We start from the raw sequence: 16,727 nt of genomic DNA, 5'->3' as shown, positions 1-16,727 counted from the left end.
GAGCTGGAGGAGGGAAGAAAGGCTGCATTTCCACCGGCAGCAGGTGAGAAAGAAGAGACTGAGGAAGGGAGGGAATCGTGGTGTGGAGGGAAAAACGTTCCTAGTGCATGCGGCGCAGCGCGAAAAGCCCTTCCAGAAGCCTCGGCCTCGGTCAGGGAAACGGGCGTAGGGTCAGCAGACGGAAAAGACGACGGAAGCGAAGGGAGAGAAGGAAGAGAAGGAAGAGAAGGAAGAGAAGGAAGAGAAGAGGACAGCTCCCCCGCAGGGGGGGGCTGAACAGGCTGCATTCTGACGGATCGAAAAACGGAACGGAAACTCGGAATACAGGAATGTAAAGGAGAGAGGAAGACAGAGAAGAGAAAGAAGAAGAAGAGAAAGAAGAAGAAGAGAAAGACGAAGAAGAGAAAGACGAAGAAGAGGAAGAAGAAGAAGAGGAAGAAGAAGAAGAGAAAGAAGAAGAAGAGAAAGACGAAGAAGAGAAAGACGAAGAAGAGAAAGAAGAAGAAGAGAAAGACGAAGAAGAGAAAGACGAAGAAGAGAAAGACGAAGAAGAGAAAGACGAAGAAGAGAAAGACGAAGAAGAGAAAGAAGAAGAAGAGAAAGGAGAAGAAGAGAAAGACGAAGAAGAGAAAGACGAAGAAGAGAAAGACGAAGAAGAGAAAGAAGAAGAAGAGAAAGACGAAGAAGAGGAAGAAGAAGAAGAGGAAGAAGAAGAAGAGAAAGAAGAAGAAGAGAAAGACGAAGAAGAGAAAGACGAAGAAGAGAAAGAAGAAGAAGAGAAAGACGAAGAAGAGAAAGACGAAGAAGAGAAAGACGAAGAAGAGAAAGAAGAAGAAGAGAAAGACGAAGAAGAGAAAGACGAAGAAGAGAAAGAAGAAGAAGAGAAAGACGAAGAAGAGAAAGACGAAGAAGAGAAAGAAGAAGAAGAGAAAGACGAAGAAGAGAAAGACGAAGAAGAGAAAGACGAAGAAGAGAAAGAAGAAGAAGAGAAAGACGAAGAAGAGAAAGACGAAGAAGAGAAAGAAGAAGAAGAGAAAGAAGAAGAAGAGAAAGGAGAAGAAGAGAAAGACGAAGAAGAGAAAGAAGAAGAAGAGAAAGAAGAAGAAGAGAAAGGAGAAGAAGAGAAAGACGAAGAAGAGAAAGAACGTCTAGATTGGGTGCAAGTCTTGCCGTGACGACAGGAGGCGACTCCTGGGGAAAAAGAAGAGCCGGTGGAGGCTGCCGAGAGGAGAGAAAGAAACCGAGGAGAAACCAACTGCGAAAGTGAAAGGACACCCGGGATTCTTGGGAGGCAACGTGGCGTTGCAAAACGGAGACAGGAAAGAACGAAGCACGAGAGAGACTCGCCGCAGAGAAAAAGAGGCAGAAAAACGGCAGAGTCTTGAAAAGGCGAACGAGGCAACACACACGAGTCGAATCAACGCCACGGACATCTCTGCAACGAAAAAAAACGATGCTTATATGTCATTCACGCCCTTTGTTCACCTCTTCTCTTCTTCTCTTGCCTTTTTCTCCCCTTTTCCTCTGGTTTTTGTTCGGTTTTCTGCGTCTTTTCCGCTGCATGTGTCTCTCTGGTTTCCTGTGCCTGAGCAGAGAAAAATTGCACGGGGCTGCGAAGGGAAAACAGCCAGTGTGTCGAAGCGAGAGAACCGATTCTCGGCCACGCGCGCCTCTTTCCCTCGCGATGTTTCCTCTGCTCTCTCCACTGGGCGTTGCCGCTTTCTTCTCTCAGTTTCTGCAACTCGCCGAGTCTCTCGTGTGTCTCGCGCGCGTGTGTCCAGGCGCTGTCTCTCCCTCTGCCGCGCGAGTGCGCCTTTGAGCGCAGCCCGTTCGCCCTCTTTTCTGCTCACAGCTGTTTTCGCGGGGAATGCATGCGTTTTGTCGAGTCCAGAGCATCGATTCGCGAGAAGAAAAGCGTATAAACGTCGCCAGAGGAAAAGGACGATGAGAGCTGCGAAAGGAACGAAAAGAGACGTCGTTAAATAAAGGCGGGGAAGGAGACACTCAAAGAAACTTCCCCTTCCTTCTCTCTCGGTCGGTCGCTCGCGACTCAAAACTCTCAGATAGTTTTCGCTGCATGTGGGCGTGATCCTCGCCAGTTTTTCTGTGCGTCCCGACTTTCTGCGATCTCCCCCTCTTTCCTCTCTTCTATAAAAAAAGGGGGAGAGACCGTCTCGTTTTTTCACTGAAAAGTTTTTTCGGACGGCCTTCCAGAAGCTGCATGCGCGTCGCCTCCGACGGCCTCTCAGCGTGGGCCGTCATATACCTGTTTGAATGTCAACTCCTCTATACACCTGTTTTCAATGAATATTCAATACAGATGTATGTCTATATATATATATATGTGGTAAATGTGCTGCAAGCATGTAGATAGATATGTGCATGCATATCTCTGAGAGGCTACAAATCTGCCGGGCACTCACGCGGCTGCAGGAAACGCAAGCGTACGGTTGCGCGTGGCTGTCTGGGTGGATGCATGTGGAGTTCTCTGGAGGTGGTTTTACAGATTTGAGTGCGTCAACGCTCTAGTGCTAAACTGCATAACCTAGCCAGAATTTGTTCCTGGTCTTCCGTCCCACAAAAAACGAAGCCATCTTCGCGTTTCCTCGCTCCCGTTTTCTTCAAGACTCTCGATTCGCCGCCGGATCTCCGCTTTTTACCTGCGGCGGTTTTCCTGTTTTCCTTTCTCTGTCCGTCTTCTGCGCTCGCTCCTCGGGTGTCCTGCGTCGACGATGGCGAAGAAAAAAAATGCAAAAAAAGATGGAGACGGCGCCCTGGATGCCAAAAACAGAAAAGCTCTTGCCAAGGAGCAAAAGCGACAGCGGCAAGAGCAGAAAGCCAATCAAAAGCGACTGAAAGAAGAAAGACGAAAGCAGAAAGGCGATCGAGACCACTTTCATGTACGTCTTCCAATCCCTTCAAATGCTCCATTGTACAGGCAATATATATATATATATATATATATATATATATATATATATATATATATGCGCGAATGGAGATACATCTATATGTATACGTTTTTATAACCAGGTATATATATATGTATATATGTATATATATCCACATATGTATGGATATGTGATCTACGTGCGCATATGCATATGCGCCTGTGTCCTGAGGAACCCCCTATGAGGAGAGCTCCGACTGTAAACCGGTTGGGGGCCTCCACGAATGCTGTTTTCCGCCTTTTCGTGTTTTCTGCTTCTTGTCGATATTCTCCGTTTTCGCGTTTTTTCGCTTTTCGCCATCCAGCGTCTCTTACTGCCGCCTTGGCGTGGATGGGATTCTTTCAGGACGAAGAAGACATCGAAGAACTGGTGAAGCGCCTGGATCAAGAGCGCGCGGCGGTCAACGCTGTCGTCGTGCAAAGTGCCTCGCAGCCTACTCCCCGAGCTCACGGATCCTTCACTGTCTTGCCAAAGTTAGTTTCTTTTTCTCGTCTTTCCTCCTGTTCTCTATTGTCCGTTTCTCTTCCTTTTCTTGCTTTCTCTCTCTTCTATGCTTCCTTTTGTAGGTGTTTTTCTTTTCTTTCCCCTCTTCTTTCATCTCTCAACTCTCTCCCTTTTTCTTTGTCGTGGATCTCTTTTCCCGCGTCCCGTTCTGTTTTTGGGGTCATTGCACGCGCGTGCTCGCAGCCATTCTTTCGAGGAAACGAAAACGTCGGGTCTTTTTGCCGCGCTTTTCTTCTGCAGCCAAGACATCCTGATGTTCGGAGGCGAGCGCTACGATGGCCAGCGCGTCCAAGTTTTCGGCGATGTGCACCGCTGGAATTTCGAAAAAAACGAATGGAGACAAATCACCTCCCCCCTGATGCCCAAGTCGCGCTGCAGCCACCAGGCCCTCTTCTACAAGTGCGTCCCCTTCACGAATAGATATGTAACTATATATATATATATATATATATATATATATTACTATATATATATTACTATATATATATTACTATATATATATTACTATATATATATATATATATTACTATATATATATAACTATATATATGTGTATATGAAGAGTGTCTCGCATGCTGCGGCATCCGTCTGTCGACACAACAACAGCCGTGGCGCTTGCTTTGTTGATGCAGTTATCTTCTTCCTGTCTCCCATTTGTTTACTGATCGATACGAAGGTCGCCTGATTTCGATTCTTCTCCTTTCCGTGCCTGTGTGTAGAGTCGCACAGGCAGTTTCCAGAATTGACGCGGATGTGCAAAAAGGTGTGCACAGACTGAGAACGGCTGCCATGCGAATAGGAGGGGATTCATGGTCGAGGGGAGAGAGAAAAGCGCATATGGGCATTTTGGTTTTTCTGTTCCTTCTTCTCTTGGGGCGTCCTCGGTGCCTCTACAGGCGTCAGTTTCCTGTGTTTTTTTTCTGTGTGTTTCCTGTTTCTCCGTTCCCTTCTTTTTCTTTTCTTTTCGGGATGTTTTTTGCGTCTTCAGCGTTTCCCTCGTCTTTGCAACGGTTCCTGCTCTCTCGCGCCGGCCATCGCGCGCGTGCAGCCGAGGCTGTTTTGTCTTCGTCTCTCCTTTCTCTTTGCAGCGATCACGTCTACGTCTTTGGCGGCGAATTCAGCACTTTCTACCAGTTTTTCCACTTCAAGGACTTCTGGAAATTCTCCATAAAAACAAGTACCTGGACTAAACTGGAAGTTGCAAACGTCACTGAGGTCCCTCAGGCCCGAAGTGGGCATCGCATCGTGAGTTCTTCGCCTCTTTTCTCTTCCACCTCCTCTCTCGTTTATCTCTTTCTCTCTTCTTTCTTTCTCTCTTCTTCTTCCTCTCTTCTCTGTCTTTCTTCCTACTCGCTTCTCAATCTCTTCTCCCGCTCGCTCCTCCCTCTGTCTTCCTTCCTCCTTCGCTTCGCTCTCGCTCCTCGCATTCGATCTCTCTCTCTTCTCACCCGTTTTCTTCTTCCCTGTCCTCTGTGGACCTACCCGCCCCTGCTGTCCCGTGTCTCGCGAATGCCCAGCTGCATACAGCGTTAGGGAGACTTCCTTTCCAAGTGTTTTGCCGAGAGAGAACAGGCGACAGAGTTGTCGGCGCGCCTGGAGGGGGAAGGCGAGGCGTTGCCTGAGTTTCTCGCTGCTTCATCCTGCCGGCGAAGAAATTGCGCTTTCTCCGATCTCTTTACACAGGCCATTTGGAGAAACATCCTTCTTGTTTTCGGAGGCTTCCATGACACTACGCGAGAAACGCGGTACTTCAATGATCTTCATCTCTACTTTTTCAACGAAAACAAGTAGGCAAATGTCGCCCCGTCTCCCCACTCTTCTTGGTGGGGTCTCCGCTTCTGCCTTCCTCAGTTATTGTCTCCTTTTGTTTTCCTTTTTCGTTATCCTTTCCCTTTTTCCCGCGCTTCTTGTTTGTGCCTTTTCTCTCTCTTTTTGACTCCACTTTCCAACTCTCTTCGTCCCTCTCTTCGTCTCTCTCTTTCCCTCTCTCTTTCTCTCTCTTCGTCTCCCTCCTCTCTCTCTTTCTCTCTCTCTTCGTTTCTCTCTTTCTCTCTCTCTTTCTCGCAGTGGAGAATCTTCCACAAAAGTTCGGTTCCTTCTCTCTCTAAATCCCTTTTCGTAGATGGCGACGCGTGGAGTTTCCACCGCATGCAGCGGTACCCTGTCCGCGCTCCGGCTGCCTCTTCCTCGCCTATCCTCAGGGCGACTTCATCTTCATGCACGGCGGCTTCGCGAAAATCAAAGACACCGCAAAGAAAGTCCAAGGAAAAACATTCACTGTGAGCGACAATCAAGACGGACCATCAGATCACCCTTGAATGTTCACCTTCATATTTGTTTATATATATACAAATATACATATATATATATATATATGCATACACATATATAAACAGATTCTTTGTGGACGAGGAAGCGTTCTTTGTTCCTCTTTACGCGTGGCGATTACTGTGTGTTTATGTTTTCTGTGAAAAAATTCTGCAGGACACGTGGATTCTGAACTTGAAGCCACTCATCTCCGACCCGCGAAAAGAGGTTCCCATCTGGGAAAAGATTCGAAATGTCGGCGCCGTGCCGTCTCCGAGGACAGGTGAGAACGCGATTAAAACACCTCGTGTTTTGTTCTCCCCTCCCGATAAATGGTGTCTTTCCGCAACTACACGCACCGTCTCCACTTTGTCTCTCGCCCTTTTCTTTCCGTGTTCTTCCCGCTCCCGAAACACACGCCTTTGTGTGCTGGCTTCGTCGGTTTACCTTTCCGAGTTTCAGCCTCATAACGCGTTTCTCGGCCCTTGCCTCCTGAATCCTTGTGTCTCGAAGAGGTTTCCAGTCGTTTCCTCGGTGTCCTTCCCGCTCGCTCCTTGAGGAAGGCCGCAGCGTCCCGACTCGATCTGGGCAGCGAGTCTCGAGTCTTTGAATCTTTTGGCGTGTGTTCTCCGTTGGGTATTTTGCTGTAGATTCCTCACAATCTCCTTTCCTCGTTCGTTTCATTCTCCTTCTTTCTGTCTCTCTCGGATGCGCCGCCTCATTTCAGAGTTGCATTTGTCTGTGGTGTGCCTTGCCTCCCGGCACACTACCTTCAGGCATGTCCGGTACGGTGTACAGACACTCGGCGATTGTTTTTGGCGGAGTCGCGGACGACGACGACGGCCAAGTCAAGTTGAAGAGCACTTTCTTCAATGATCTGTATTCGTTTGATCTCGAGCGAAAGTGAGTGTTTTTTAAACTTTCTCTTGGAAACTCCGGAGAGCCGCGCAACTTCCTGAGATGACACTCCCTTGTCGGAAGAGGGCCCTCACAGGTCGCAGGTTGTCTTTCCCTCTTCTTGGGGTCTTTGCGCCTGTCTTTCGTCGTTCCCTCTTCTTGCAGGGCGGGGCAAGGGGGAGGGGAAAGAGGCGGGGGGAGAGTGCATGCTTCGCGGCTCGGAAACGCGCTTTTTGAGCGCGTCGAGGGGCGCTTCACGTCGGTTTTTTGTCGCCTTGTGAGGTCCGCGTCGGCGCCTCGGCTTCGCGTGAACCGTCCAAGCAAATGCGCGGTTCCTTGTCGCGTCTTTAGGCGCTGGTACGAGCTGACGATCAAGGGCGAGAAAGAGAAAAAGACCAAGGGTGGAGCACGCCAGAAACGCATGCATGCGTCTTCCGTCGGCCACGGTGCGTCACTCTCGCGTCTCCATTCCGGCAGGCTTTTCTGCGGAGGCGCGCCTCGCCTTCTTCGTAGCTGGAGGCTCTCTGCAGCGACACAACAAAAACAGCCCCAGGAGGAAACATGAGTTTCTGGTCTCTCGCAATCGTCCCCGACGCTGGGCACAGCTCGCGGGGCAAAGCGCCGTGTGCACATTCTCTCTTTTTCTGTTCACATCAGCCCACAGGCACTGGATACATATTTATGCGTGTATATAGTATTAGATAGGTCTATACTTTTACATCTTTGTTCTTCTAGGTTGGAGACTGTGTGTGGCGACACGCGCTGGTCCGCACACAGACCGGTTTTCGACGCAGAGCGATCGCTGGAAGCGCCGCTGTTTGTCGTTTTTCTGTCAGACGTCCTGAGGCGTCTCCCATCTTTCTTCTTCCTCGTGCCACGTGCGTAAACGATCCCCAGCGTGTGTAGCTAGCTTGGTCGGCCTGTGCACGGAGTGATCTAGATCCGCGTCTTTGTCGCCCTGTCGGGGTTTTCCGCTTTTTGCATTCTGGTGTTGTCTCCTTGCGCTTCTACGCATGCACCAGGCGGCAACGGCGGCGCCGAGGATGGCGACGAGGAAAGCGACGAGGAGCAGGGAGGAGGCGAGACAGAAGAAGAAAGTCCAGGAGATGAAGACGACGAGTGGCTGGTGGGTTCTTTGCAGAGAGGCCCTCTGGAGGCCAGCAGATCCCTTCATTCTGCGGAGAGAGAAAGACTCTCACACGAAGGGGTGGATCATCAGAAAAGCGATAGTCGCTCCACCTCTCCGCTCTTTGTGTCCCCGTTCTTGTCACGCGTTTCGTGTGGCCCAACTGCCTCCTTGTCTGGGGGATCTCCTCGGGTTTCTGTTCACTTCTTTTTCTGTGTGCTGTGTCTTTCCGCGTTTTACTGAAGAATTCATTTGCCTACTTCGACGAGAAAGGGCGGCTTGTTCGCATGCGGTTGGACGACGCAAATCTCCCCCCTGGCTTCGCCCAGCCCTCGGCTGCATCGTCGGCGTCTTCCGACTCGTGCTCCTCGTTCACTTTCTCTTCTGCGTCCTCGTCTTCGGCCTCGTCTTCTGCTGCGGTCTCGTCTTGCGCTTCGGAAAATGCGCGCGGGCACGGCAAAAAGAAGTCTCAGTCAGGAAAGTCGCATGCCGACGTTTCTCCCTCAGCCTCCAGTCGTGCCTTCCTTCCTGTGAGGCCGTCGCCTCAAGACACAGACACAATCAGCCACGCCCCTTCCTCTGCCTCGTCCCAGACTGCCTCCCGCAGCATGCACCCTGCCACGTCCAACACTCCCCGCTCTTCTTCTTCCTCTGCTTCCTCCTCTGCTTCTTCCTCTGCTTCCTCCTCTGCTTCTTCCTCTTCTTCCTCTTCCTCGTCTTCGGCTGCTGGGCCTTCTGTGTCTTCCTCGGAGCGTCGTTCGCAGTTGTTCTTTCGCGGCGACGCGCCTCTCCCGAGACTCCACGGCCATCTTGTCGTTCGTGGCAACGCGCTCGTACTCTACGGCGGCATCATGGAGCTCGACGACAAGGAAGTCACCCTCGACGACTGCTGGACGCTAAATCTAAGCAAACGGTGAGTTGGCCAGTCCTCGCGCGCGTCTGCGGGAAAATGCTGTGCGCGCGCCCCGCCTGAAGCGCCGGAGGCACGCGAAGCAGCAGTTTCGCCGCGAGGACACAACTGTCAGAAGCGCCACACCGAGATCTGCGAATTGGTCTTTGAGGCGCCTCTCTTCTGCGTCTTCCTGGGTCGTTTACACTCTCCATTTAAATTCGCAAACGCATGCAGCGATGGGCGCGCCTTTCGAGTGTGGCTTTGTGGATGCGTGCGCCCTTTCCCCTTTGACAGAGACTGTTGGCGGCGCGTGCTCGCCGGCACGATGGATCGGCAGGAATGGCTCGGTGAGGACGAAAACGAAGAAGACGGAAGCGAATCGGGAAGCGACTCAGACTCTGAGGCGAGTGGAGACAGCTCCAGCAGCGACTCGAGTGATGCGACTGACTCCAGTGACGACTCCGAGAGCTCTGAAGGCGAAGAGGAAGATGCTGTCGCGAAGCCTGAGGCGCGGCGTCTGTCCTCGGAAGCACTCAAGGCAGTGTCTTCTCCGGCTCACCCGAGAAGACGCCGTTCTCTGCCCGACTCTGAAGATTTGTCAAACGCAAGCAGCGATGACAGCGATGGCATCGACCAAGGAAAGAGAGAACTCGATGTCTCAGGCGACGACGAGCCGCCGCTGCTGCTGCATGCAGAGCCCGCGCGTCTCGAAGGGAAAGTTCGGTCCGTCGAGTCCCCCGCCGGCGACGCTCAAAGCACAACCAGCACAGCCGATCCGGCGTCTCCACAAGGCCACGCGGGAGGCTCGTCTTTGGACTCGAGGCGCGAGAAGAAAGCCAAGCGCGGCGAAGCGAAGAAGAAAAAGAAGGCCGAGAAGTCGTACCGAGAAGAACTTGAAGAACTCAAGGTACATACAGATACAACGGCGTGGAAGAACGTCACAGGTCGTGGCGCATTCCAATCGATTCTGGTGGCAGAGTGATGGTGCACGCGAGTCCATACGCTTGCGCGCGCGGAAACGCACAGGCTGCGGATGTTGGGCTGGGCAGGAGAGATGCGAGGCAAGTGGTGCGCTGACGTCGACACAGTCTGTTCAGACTCACCACGCAGCAGATGGGGGCCTCTGATTTCGAGAGCTCTGCTTCTTACATTGAGCAAGCTGGAGACACTCCATGCGTTTGGGCGGATGGTGAAAGAGCGAGGTGACCTCGAAAGTCTAGACACACGCCGAGAGGCTCAGAGAGCGCCCGCGAGCGTGCGAGATCAGGGGGCTTTGGGTGTTCACGACTTTATAGTCACATGAGATTTCTTTTCCTCTCTGTGTGTCTCGTGCTGAGTCTCGCCACCCCACGGCCGCCCTTTTCTCGCGTGTCGCGAGTTGACAATCGGCCAGGCGCAGTTCCCGCGTCTTCTTCGTGGCGCGAGCGTTTCGCGCGGTCGAGCCGGGTGACTTCGCGTCCGAAGGGCAAAAGGCCGTTTCCGGGGCAGAGAATCAACTGTTTTTACGCCAACATCTGATGCGCTCAGGAGCAGTACCGGCTGCACGACCTCGACGAGACTCCTCAGGAAGGCGAGACGCTCAGGGCGTTCTTCGATCGAACGAAACAGCACTGGATCGCGCTCGTGGCTGCCGACGCGCGGACCGAAGGTAACGCTCCCCAGACACCCTTTTTTCCGTATACGCGCTGACTTTACGCTTCAGACGCAGTCTCTTCGTACGCCTCTCACTGTGCTCGTTTTTACGCTAGACCCAGCGGGAGGCGCGTTGCTCTCCCGGTGTGCGCACGTCCATCGGCACGAGAGAGAATAGTCGAAGAGATGCACAGGCTCTCGTCGTGCCCCTGTAGCTCGCTAGGTTGCGTCAGAGTCGGGGGTCTGGTATCTCTCTCTGTTTTTTCTGCCGGTGATTTTTCACTCGAGAGGTTCGCGACTCTCTGTACCCTTACGCTCGGCTATCTCTCCTCAGGCGCAGACAGCCGCAGCCGCCAGCTGCTGCGCGACGACAAAGAAATGAAGCGCGTGGCCTTTGCGCGAGCGTCGCAGCGGTTCGAGGAGCTCTTGCCCTGTTTGAAGCGGCTCGAGGAGTTCCGACAGCGCCAGGAAGAAACCGAGGACGAGGACGGGGGAAGCACGAAGAAAGGGGGGAAGCATGCCGGCGGCGCAGCAGCGGGTGGCCTTCGCCGCATGCGGTGAAGGCAGAACAGAAGAATCCGAGTCGGTCTTAGCGGTTGTTCCTCTGCGTCGTGCTGCCGCGCGAGCGGTTCTCGGCGACACTCGCACGCTGTGTTTCGAGGCCTTTCCGTGTCGGCGCGTCGTGCGGCGCTTTCGATGAGTACCGGTTACTGTTCCGATCCACCTGTCGCTGGCTGTTCTCCGGTCCCTTCGAACGCCCGTCTTCGTGCACAGAAACGCTGCGACGTCGAGGCACAACGAAGGGGAAGGGATGAAATCGACTTTGACGCAAACGGCGCAGAACAGCAATCGGGGCAGCCGCGGGGTGCCCGTGTGTCGGGCTCGAGGCTGCACCGTTTTAAGAGTCTTAGGCGGGAGGCTCGAGGCGGGAGACCCCACAAAAGCCGCCATTAAGAACATAAAGATCGTAGCTACGCCATGTATCGTCATTACCGCTTTTTATACGTGAACACTGTCTCTTTACAAAAGAGGCAATCGCAGCTCCGGAGGTCGGAGGCTTTCACCTGGTGCCGTCATCCCGCTGACGGCATGCAAACTCCACTCTCAAACGAGATCGGAAAAGGGGGGACGGTCCGTGCCCGTTACGATGGCCCGTCTGGGGGATGTGTGCCGCGAGATCAGCCACACGAAGGATGGGGCGCGAGTCTCTCTCTCGGCAACACAAAGGCGTTTCTGCGCAGCAGATTTCTGTCGCTGCTAACACGAGTGATACCACTTATCCACGTTGTATAACCTTAGTGTCGTAGGATATTGAAATCCCACGCTTTTAGGTGCCTTAGAGTCGATACAAACATCAGCGACGCAAAGCGGATAAACCAAATACATACAAAATACATATTTTACCTCCACAAGATCCCCCACAAAGCCTAGGAAGTTATAGTACTAAGGATACTACTAGGCGAGTACTTTTCATCGTGCGTGAAAGTTGGTCCGTTTCCGTTGTTCTCTCGAGCAGAAAGCGAATCCGTGTCCACGGTTCAGGCGTCCTCCGATTCGCAATTTGCAAAGTCGACGTCTCTGTGTCTCGGTCTTTCTCGTGAAGGGCGAAACCGTTTTCGCCACAGAAGGACGGCTCAGTCGGAAGGATCAGCAGGGCGCCGTCACGTGGCGGCAGAGAAGCGAGAGTTTGGCTTCTGGATTTCGAAACTCGTGGGCTACACACGCATGCCGGAATGTCCTTCGGGGCGCCGCGTGCTTCGTTCTCGACTGAGGCAACCGGCACAGCTACGCTGAGGACTACCGGGGAGCAAACGCCTCTCATCGGTGTGTACAGGTGTATTCTGAGCCACGCAATGACAGCCAGCACAGGCGGGTGGGCATCGACGCGTAGAGGTCGCGTCCTTGCACGCACGGCCTGAAGCGTTCGAGAGTCTGAAACGTTCGCTGACAAAGAAAAACGGAGCCTGAGCGCGCCTCGCGATTTCCACCCAAAAGGCAAAGTGCGCTGGACTCGAAGGGGGTCGCAAGCAGTCCTGCGCGTCCGTCTGTGCAAAATTTACAAATCAGAAACAGCCCCGCGAGAGTGTCCGTGGACCTTTTGCAGTTTTCAGCCGTTTTAACATCGCATACCTCGAGAGATCCAGCGCGCACGCTCACTCGCTACCCCGCACTCTATCTGTCACTGGACGCCAAGGATCCCACGTATCTGCCCAAGCCGTCGGAACTCGAACTTCCTGACATGATCCATCCGCAAAATGAGGCGTTCACGGGCCTGCCTGTTCCGCTCCCTGCGTCCTCGGAACGGGCTCGATCCCAAGTTCGCGAGTTCCCCGACTCTCCCGAGGAGCCTCGCGCGGGCGCCGCGCCGGCACTTCCAAGACTGTCCAGCCTCCTGACAGGCCGACGCTGCGTCTCCCCATCGCGGAACTCGATGCGGGTCACGTGCCCGTAGCCGGGTGCGTTGCTGCCGTTTTGGTCTTCTCTGGCACCGCCCTCGCGGAGCCGTTGCTCGAGAAACCTTCGATACTCAGTCCATTCTGTCGCGCCTCGGTCGCGAAAGGCGTCTAGGCCATCTGCGGCTTTACCGACGGGTTTTCTGCCGCCGAGCTGACCCCCCGGACTGGGGCTCTGTCTGTACACGGGAAGGGCTACGGGCGGCCTCCGTTTCTCCCCAGCTGGCCGACCCGTCTTCTGTCTCCTTCGCGACACAGAGCAACCTGCCTCTCTCCATCGCCTCGTCGACGCGTCGCGCGCCCGCTTCTCGACGCTGTTGGTGCCGCGGCGAATCTTGGAGTTTGCCGGTCTGTAAAGCCGCTTCTGGGGTCCTGGACTGTCGGGGAGGTCTTTCAAGGTGTAGGGCAGAACTTTCTGGGTGGGGGTACACGCCGAAGCTGGCGAGAACGGGTGTTCCGGCAAACGAGAAAAGGATGGCAGGGAGACGTGGTGTGCGTGAGGCGACAGCGGAAAAGGGTAGTTCAGAGGGCGCAGCTGCTGGTGATTCGAAGGAAACGATCCGCTCGGGTCGGCGTCTCCAGTCTCCGCTGGAGTGTATGCTGACCCACGAGAACCGGACACGCTTTGGAACCGCCCACACGTTTCTGCCGGAGAGGCAGCGTCGCCACGGTCAGGTTCGAAAAAAGGGGGAACGCCGCAGGGGAGAGCCTTCTCCAAATGTCGCGGATCTAGGAAGAGGCCCGATCGCTTCCGGTCTTTGTCTTTCGTGCCGTAGCCTCTCGGCAGGGGGGAAAGCGGGGCGTTGTCTCCAACGAGTTCAGACGCGTCTCTGAAACGCGGGAAACGGTTTCTATCTTCTCCGGGGACCGAGCAAGAAGAATCGCTCCGCGTAAGGGGACGCCGGGACGAGTCCTCTGGTTCGGACTCATCGCGAGACGTTCCTCGCTCAGGCGCGCGCTCGCCATCCTCCGTGGAGTCGCCGTACGTGCTGACAAACCGGGAAGGGACAACGAGCCTTGCACCGTCTTCATCGTTGTGGGACCACGCAGTGACGAACAGTTCCTCCGAGGACTGGCGGGCGTCACTCTGGCGCACGTTGCTGAGAAAGCCGCGGTTTAGACGAGACTGGCCGTCTTCCGGCGACAGGAAGCCTCTCTTGGGGCCTGCGATTTCAATGCTGTCTTTCCCTCTCGACCTCGAGCTGCTGACTGTGCTCCCCTGGCTGTTCTTACGAAGCGTGGTGACGCCCGTGCAATCTGCTGGCGATTTCAGTCGATTTCCAAGACGCAAAATGCACACTTCGTCGTCGGAATTCATAAGCGTGTAGCTCTCGGGGTCTGAGAGGTTCGGAGTGTCACGGCCCAGTTCGCCGTCGGAATCTTCCTCCGGCGGGAGTTGGACAGTTCCCCGCGGGGTAGGCCGCAAACGCGTTGTTCGGAGCAAGTCGCCGTTCTTCCGCAGAAACAAGGCCAGCGACAGGAGACCGTCCGGTCTCTGTGCCCTCGCCGGTTCTTTTTCCGCCGCTCTTCGGGAGAGCGCTCGGGTGCCATCCTCGCTAGGTGCGTTCTGCTGGGCTTCGCGTTCGAGTTCTTGGTGGCGTTCACGCAGCCGGCGCCGCAGTTCGCGCTGGTGTTCCCGCCTCCTCAAGATCTCCTCAGAGACATACTCGGTGTCAGACTTTGCTCGCTCTCTCGCGGAGTCCGGGACCATAGAGAGAACGCGGCCCCAGACCTGCCTCGGCGGACACTCGGGACAATGGCGAAGGTTGTTGCGTGCATCCAAAAGCCACCCGAGGACTCCGTGAGAGTCGGCGCGTCGCTTGAGTGGATCAAAAATGTCCCGGCTCTTTCCTGGCGGCGGCCCTGGAAGCGACCGCGGTGGGCTGATGAAGGGGTACGGGAATTGAATGTGTTCCTCGTGGCAACTCAACGGATACATCATTGTGGAAACCGGTTTTCACACACAACAACGCTGCCCCGCTTGCTCACACGGCAGTCCAGCCGCGCGTTTGGCAGTGCGCCGAAGGGCCACAAAGGTTGAGGCAAATTGGCAGCTCCGACCGACGGCCGAAACCTTGGGGAGGACTTTGTGAATGTGGAATACTTCTCGTGAAAATGTGGACGAGGTGTCACCGGTGGAAATCGTCGACCTTGGCACTGGAACGAGGGTCACGCACACAGTCGCACTTTAAGACGCGCGCGCGACCTTTCCTCACATGAACTCATCGAGCTGTTCACCACATGGGAAGACACTGTCTGAGACTGAGGCAGAAAATGAATGAAAAAGGCCAGAGTGGAGTCAACATTTGCGGCAAAGCGTCCGGGCTGTGTGCGAAGGCACGCGTCCGCCCGGCAGCCAAGTCCTCGGGCCTGCAGCCTGCCACGCAGGACCGGTGTCCGACGAAACATTAAGGGTGGAAAGCAAAGAGCCGACAAAGCAAACGGTAAAAACGGGGCTGACGTTATTTTCCATGCACAAAATTTCAAACACAAACGACTGCGTGCTCTGCTCCACTGCACCGGTGACCTGAATCGACGGTAAGCGAGCGCTCAGCCAGCTGGGAAGCTCAAAACGCGGCGCGCACGCGTGCAACCGGTGCTGTATGTACACTTGGATGGCGCACTCTTTCCGGAACACGCGGTGGCAAAGAAGAATATAAGAGCGTGTTTTACACGTTGAAAGACACAGTGTAAACTTGCCTGGCACCGAAAGAGGGATGAGAACCCAGAGATGCAAGGACAACTTCTACCGCTTCGAAAGAGTGGCTGGCAATGGCGGAAGGGGTGCAGCGGGAGAGGTTGCATCGGGGCACCTAGTTACGGCAGGCCCCGTGCGACTGAAAAAAAGTGTTTGGACGGCCGACGCCCGGCGATTGCTGCTGGAAAACAGCTGGAGAGAGACGGGAAAAGGAAGCTAACCGGTGCCTAGAATGTCGTGAACTCAACGAAGTCAGAAACTTTGGGCATGGGGAGCAGGGGAGTGGAGAAAAAGCGTGATTACACACATGGGCGTGTCGCCTCGACGTATAGAGGCATCGACATGAGAACGGAAGGAGAGCGCCTCAACCACATTCCGCGCATCGCTGTTCTCTTTGTCGCATGTGCCTCTCGAACTAAGGCTCGTCCTTCCCGCTGCCTGGTGCCGCTGGCTCCGGTGGCCGAAAAAGATGGAGCGCACGCACACACATCGGCCACTGAGATAGTGACAATTTCGGCTTTGGCTGATGACGTTTTTTTCAATGGAGAGTGGGGGGAAGTCGTGTCCGCGGACGACGCAGAAAAAAATGTTACGGAGCCGTCGCGTGGAAAGAGTATCTTCTTAGGTGTTGTAGCAGCATCTAGCATGGTAGTACATTCTTTTGAGTTATTTTCTCAAATCGACAGGCACAAATTTCCCGAGCAATTCGGCATCTTTGTCTTTTGTGGTTCAGTACGCTCTCTTCTTTACACAAAACTCGGGAAGTGGGCCCTCGCCAAAACGAACGGTGCCGTCGTCGGCCACGGGTGGCGCAGAGCTGTTTTACAAGCGAATATAAATGTTTCCTGTGGGTGATATGAGGAAGATGCTGAGCCCTCTTTTTTGTTCGATTATGAAAAGGTGCGCAACTGAGGTGCTTCCAGAGGGAAAAGGGGCTCATAGGTAGATGCTGGTTTACGGAAGGGGGACCGAACGAACTCCAGAATCACTCATCGTTACACAGGAATCAGTCTGGCGTTCGTGCGTTTACACCGTTTCGTGTTCGAGCAGCTTTCACGAGTCGCTCACCAGGTGAACACTTGCATGGAACGAGTCAAAGTGGTCACTAGGTTTGTTTACTTTGCAGTAGCTACATTTTCGTACCCCTTGTATGTCACCCTCTAGACACGTTTCCGTTCAGGTGGTTCTCTGAAGTTTGTTCAAAGCACGACCAGGAATAAGAGACTCCTTCGTCACTTTCTATCATCCAGTCAAACAGAATCTAGAG

General features: G+C 54.0%; 3 protein-coding genes across 3 annotated transcripts; 2 read left to right on the top strand and 1 right to left on the bottom strand.

The window, feature by feature from the left end:
* Positions 1-107: 107 nt before the first annotated feature.
* Positions 108-1,175, top strand: NCLIV_030220 (hypothetical protein; the record flags this gene model as incomplete). The annotated part of the gene is made up of 2 exons (XM_003883218.1): positions 108-170; positions 345-1,175. The coding sequence occupies 2 exons, from the start codon at positions 108-110 to the stop codon at positions 1,173-1,175; spliced, it is 894 nt and encodes a 297-aa protein (XP_003883267.1).
* A 1,557-nt stretch (positions 1,176-2,732) lies between these two features.
* On the top strand, positions 2,733-10,870 carry NCLIV_030210 (Tip elongation aberrant protein 1, related; the record flags this gene model as incomplete). Its single annotated transcript, XM_003883217.1, has 13 exons — positions 2,733-2,900; positions 3,297-3,424; positions 3,696-3,854; positions 4,544-4,700; positions 5,657-5,734; positions 5,940-6,045; positions 6,539-6,665; positions 7,011-7,105; positions 7,682-7,785; positions 8,031-8,698; positions 8,972-9,584; positions 10,205-10,325; positions 10,644-10,870. The coding sequence occupies 13 exons, from the start codon at positions 2,733-2,735 to the stop codon at positions 10,868-10,870; spliced, it is 2,751 nt and encodes a 916-aa protein (XP_003883266.1).
* Positions 10,871-12,481: 1,611 nt separating this feature from the next.
* Positions 12,482-14,704, bottom strand: NCLIV_030200 (conserved hypothetical protein; the record flags this gene model as incomplete). The annotated part of the gene is made up of 1 exon (XM_003883216.1): positions 12,482-14,704. The coding sequence occupies one exon, from the start codon at positions 14,702-14,704 to the stop codon at positions 12,482-12,484; it is 2,223 nt and encodes a 740-aa protein (XP_003883265.1).
* Positions 14,705-16,727: the final 2,023 nt, after the last annotated feature.

This window comes from Neospora caninum, chromosome VIII (assembly GCF_000208865.1).
Source record: "Neospora caninum Liverpool complete genome, chromosome VIII".
NCBI classification, from domain to species: Eukaryota; Apicomplexa; class Conoidasida; order Eucoccidiorida; family Sarcocystidae; genus Neospora; species Neospora caninum.
Note: the sequence above shows the minus strand (reverse complement) of the source record. Positions and strands in the feature narration are given on the sequence as shown.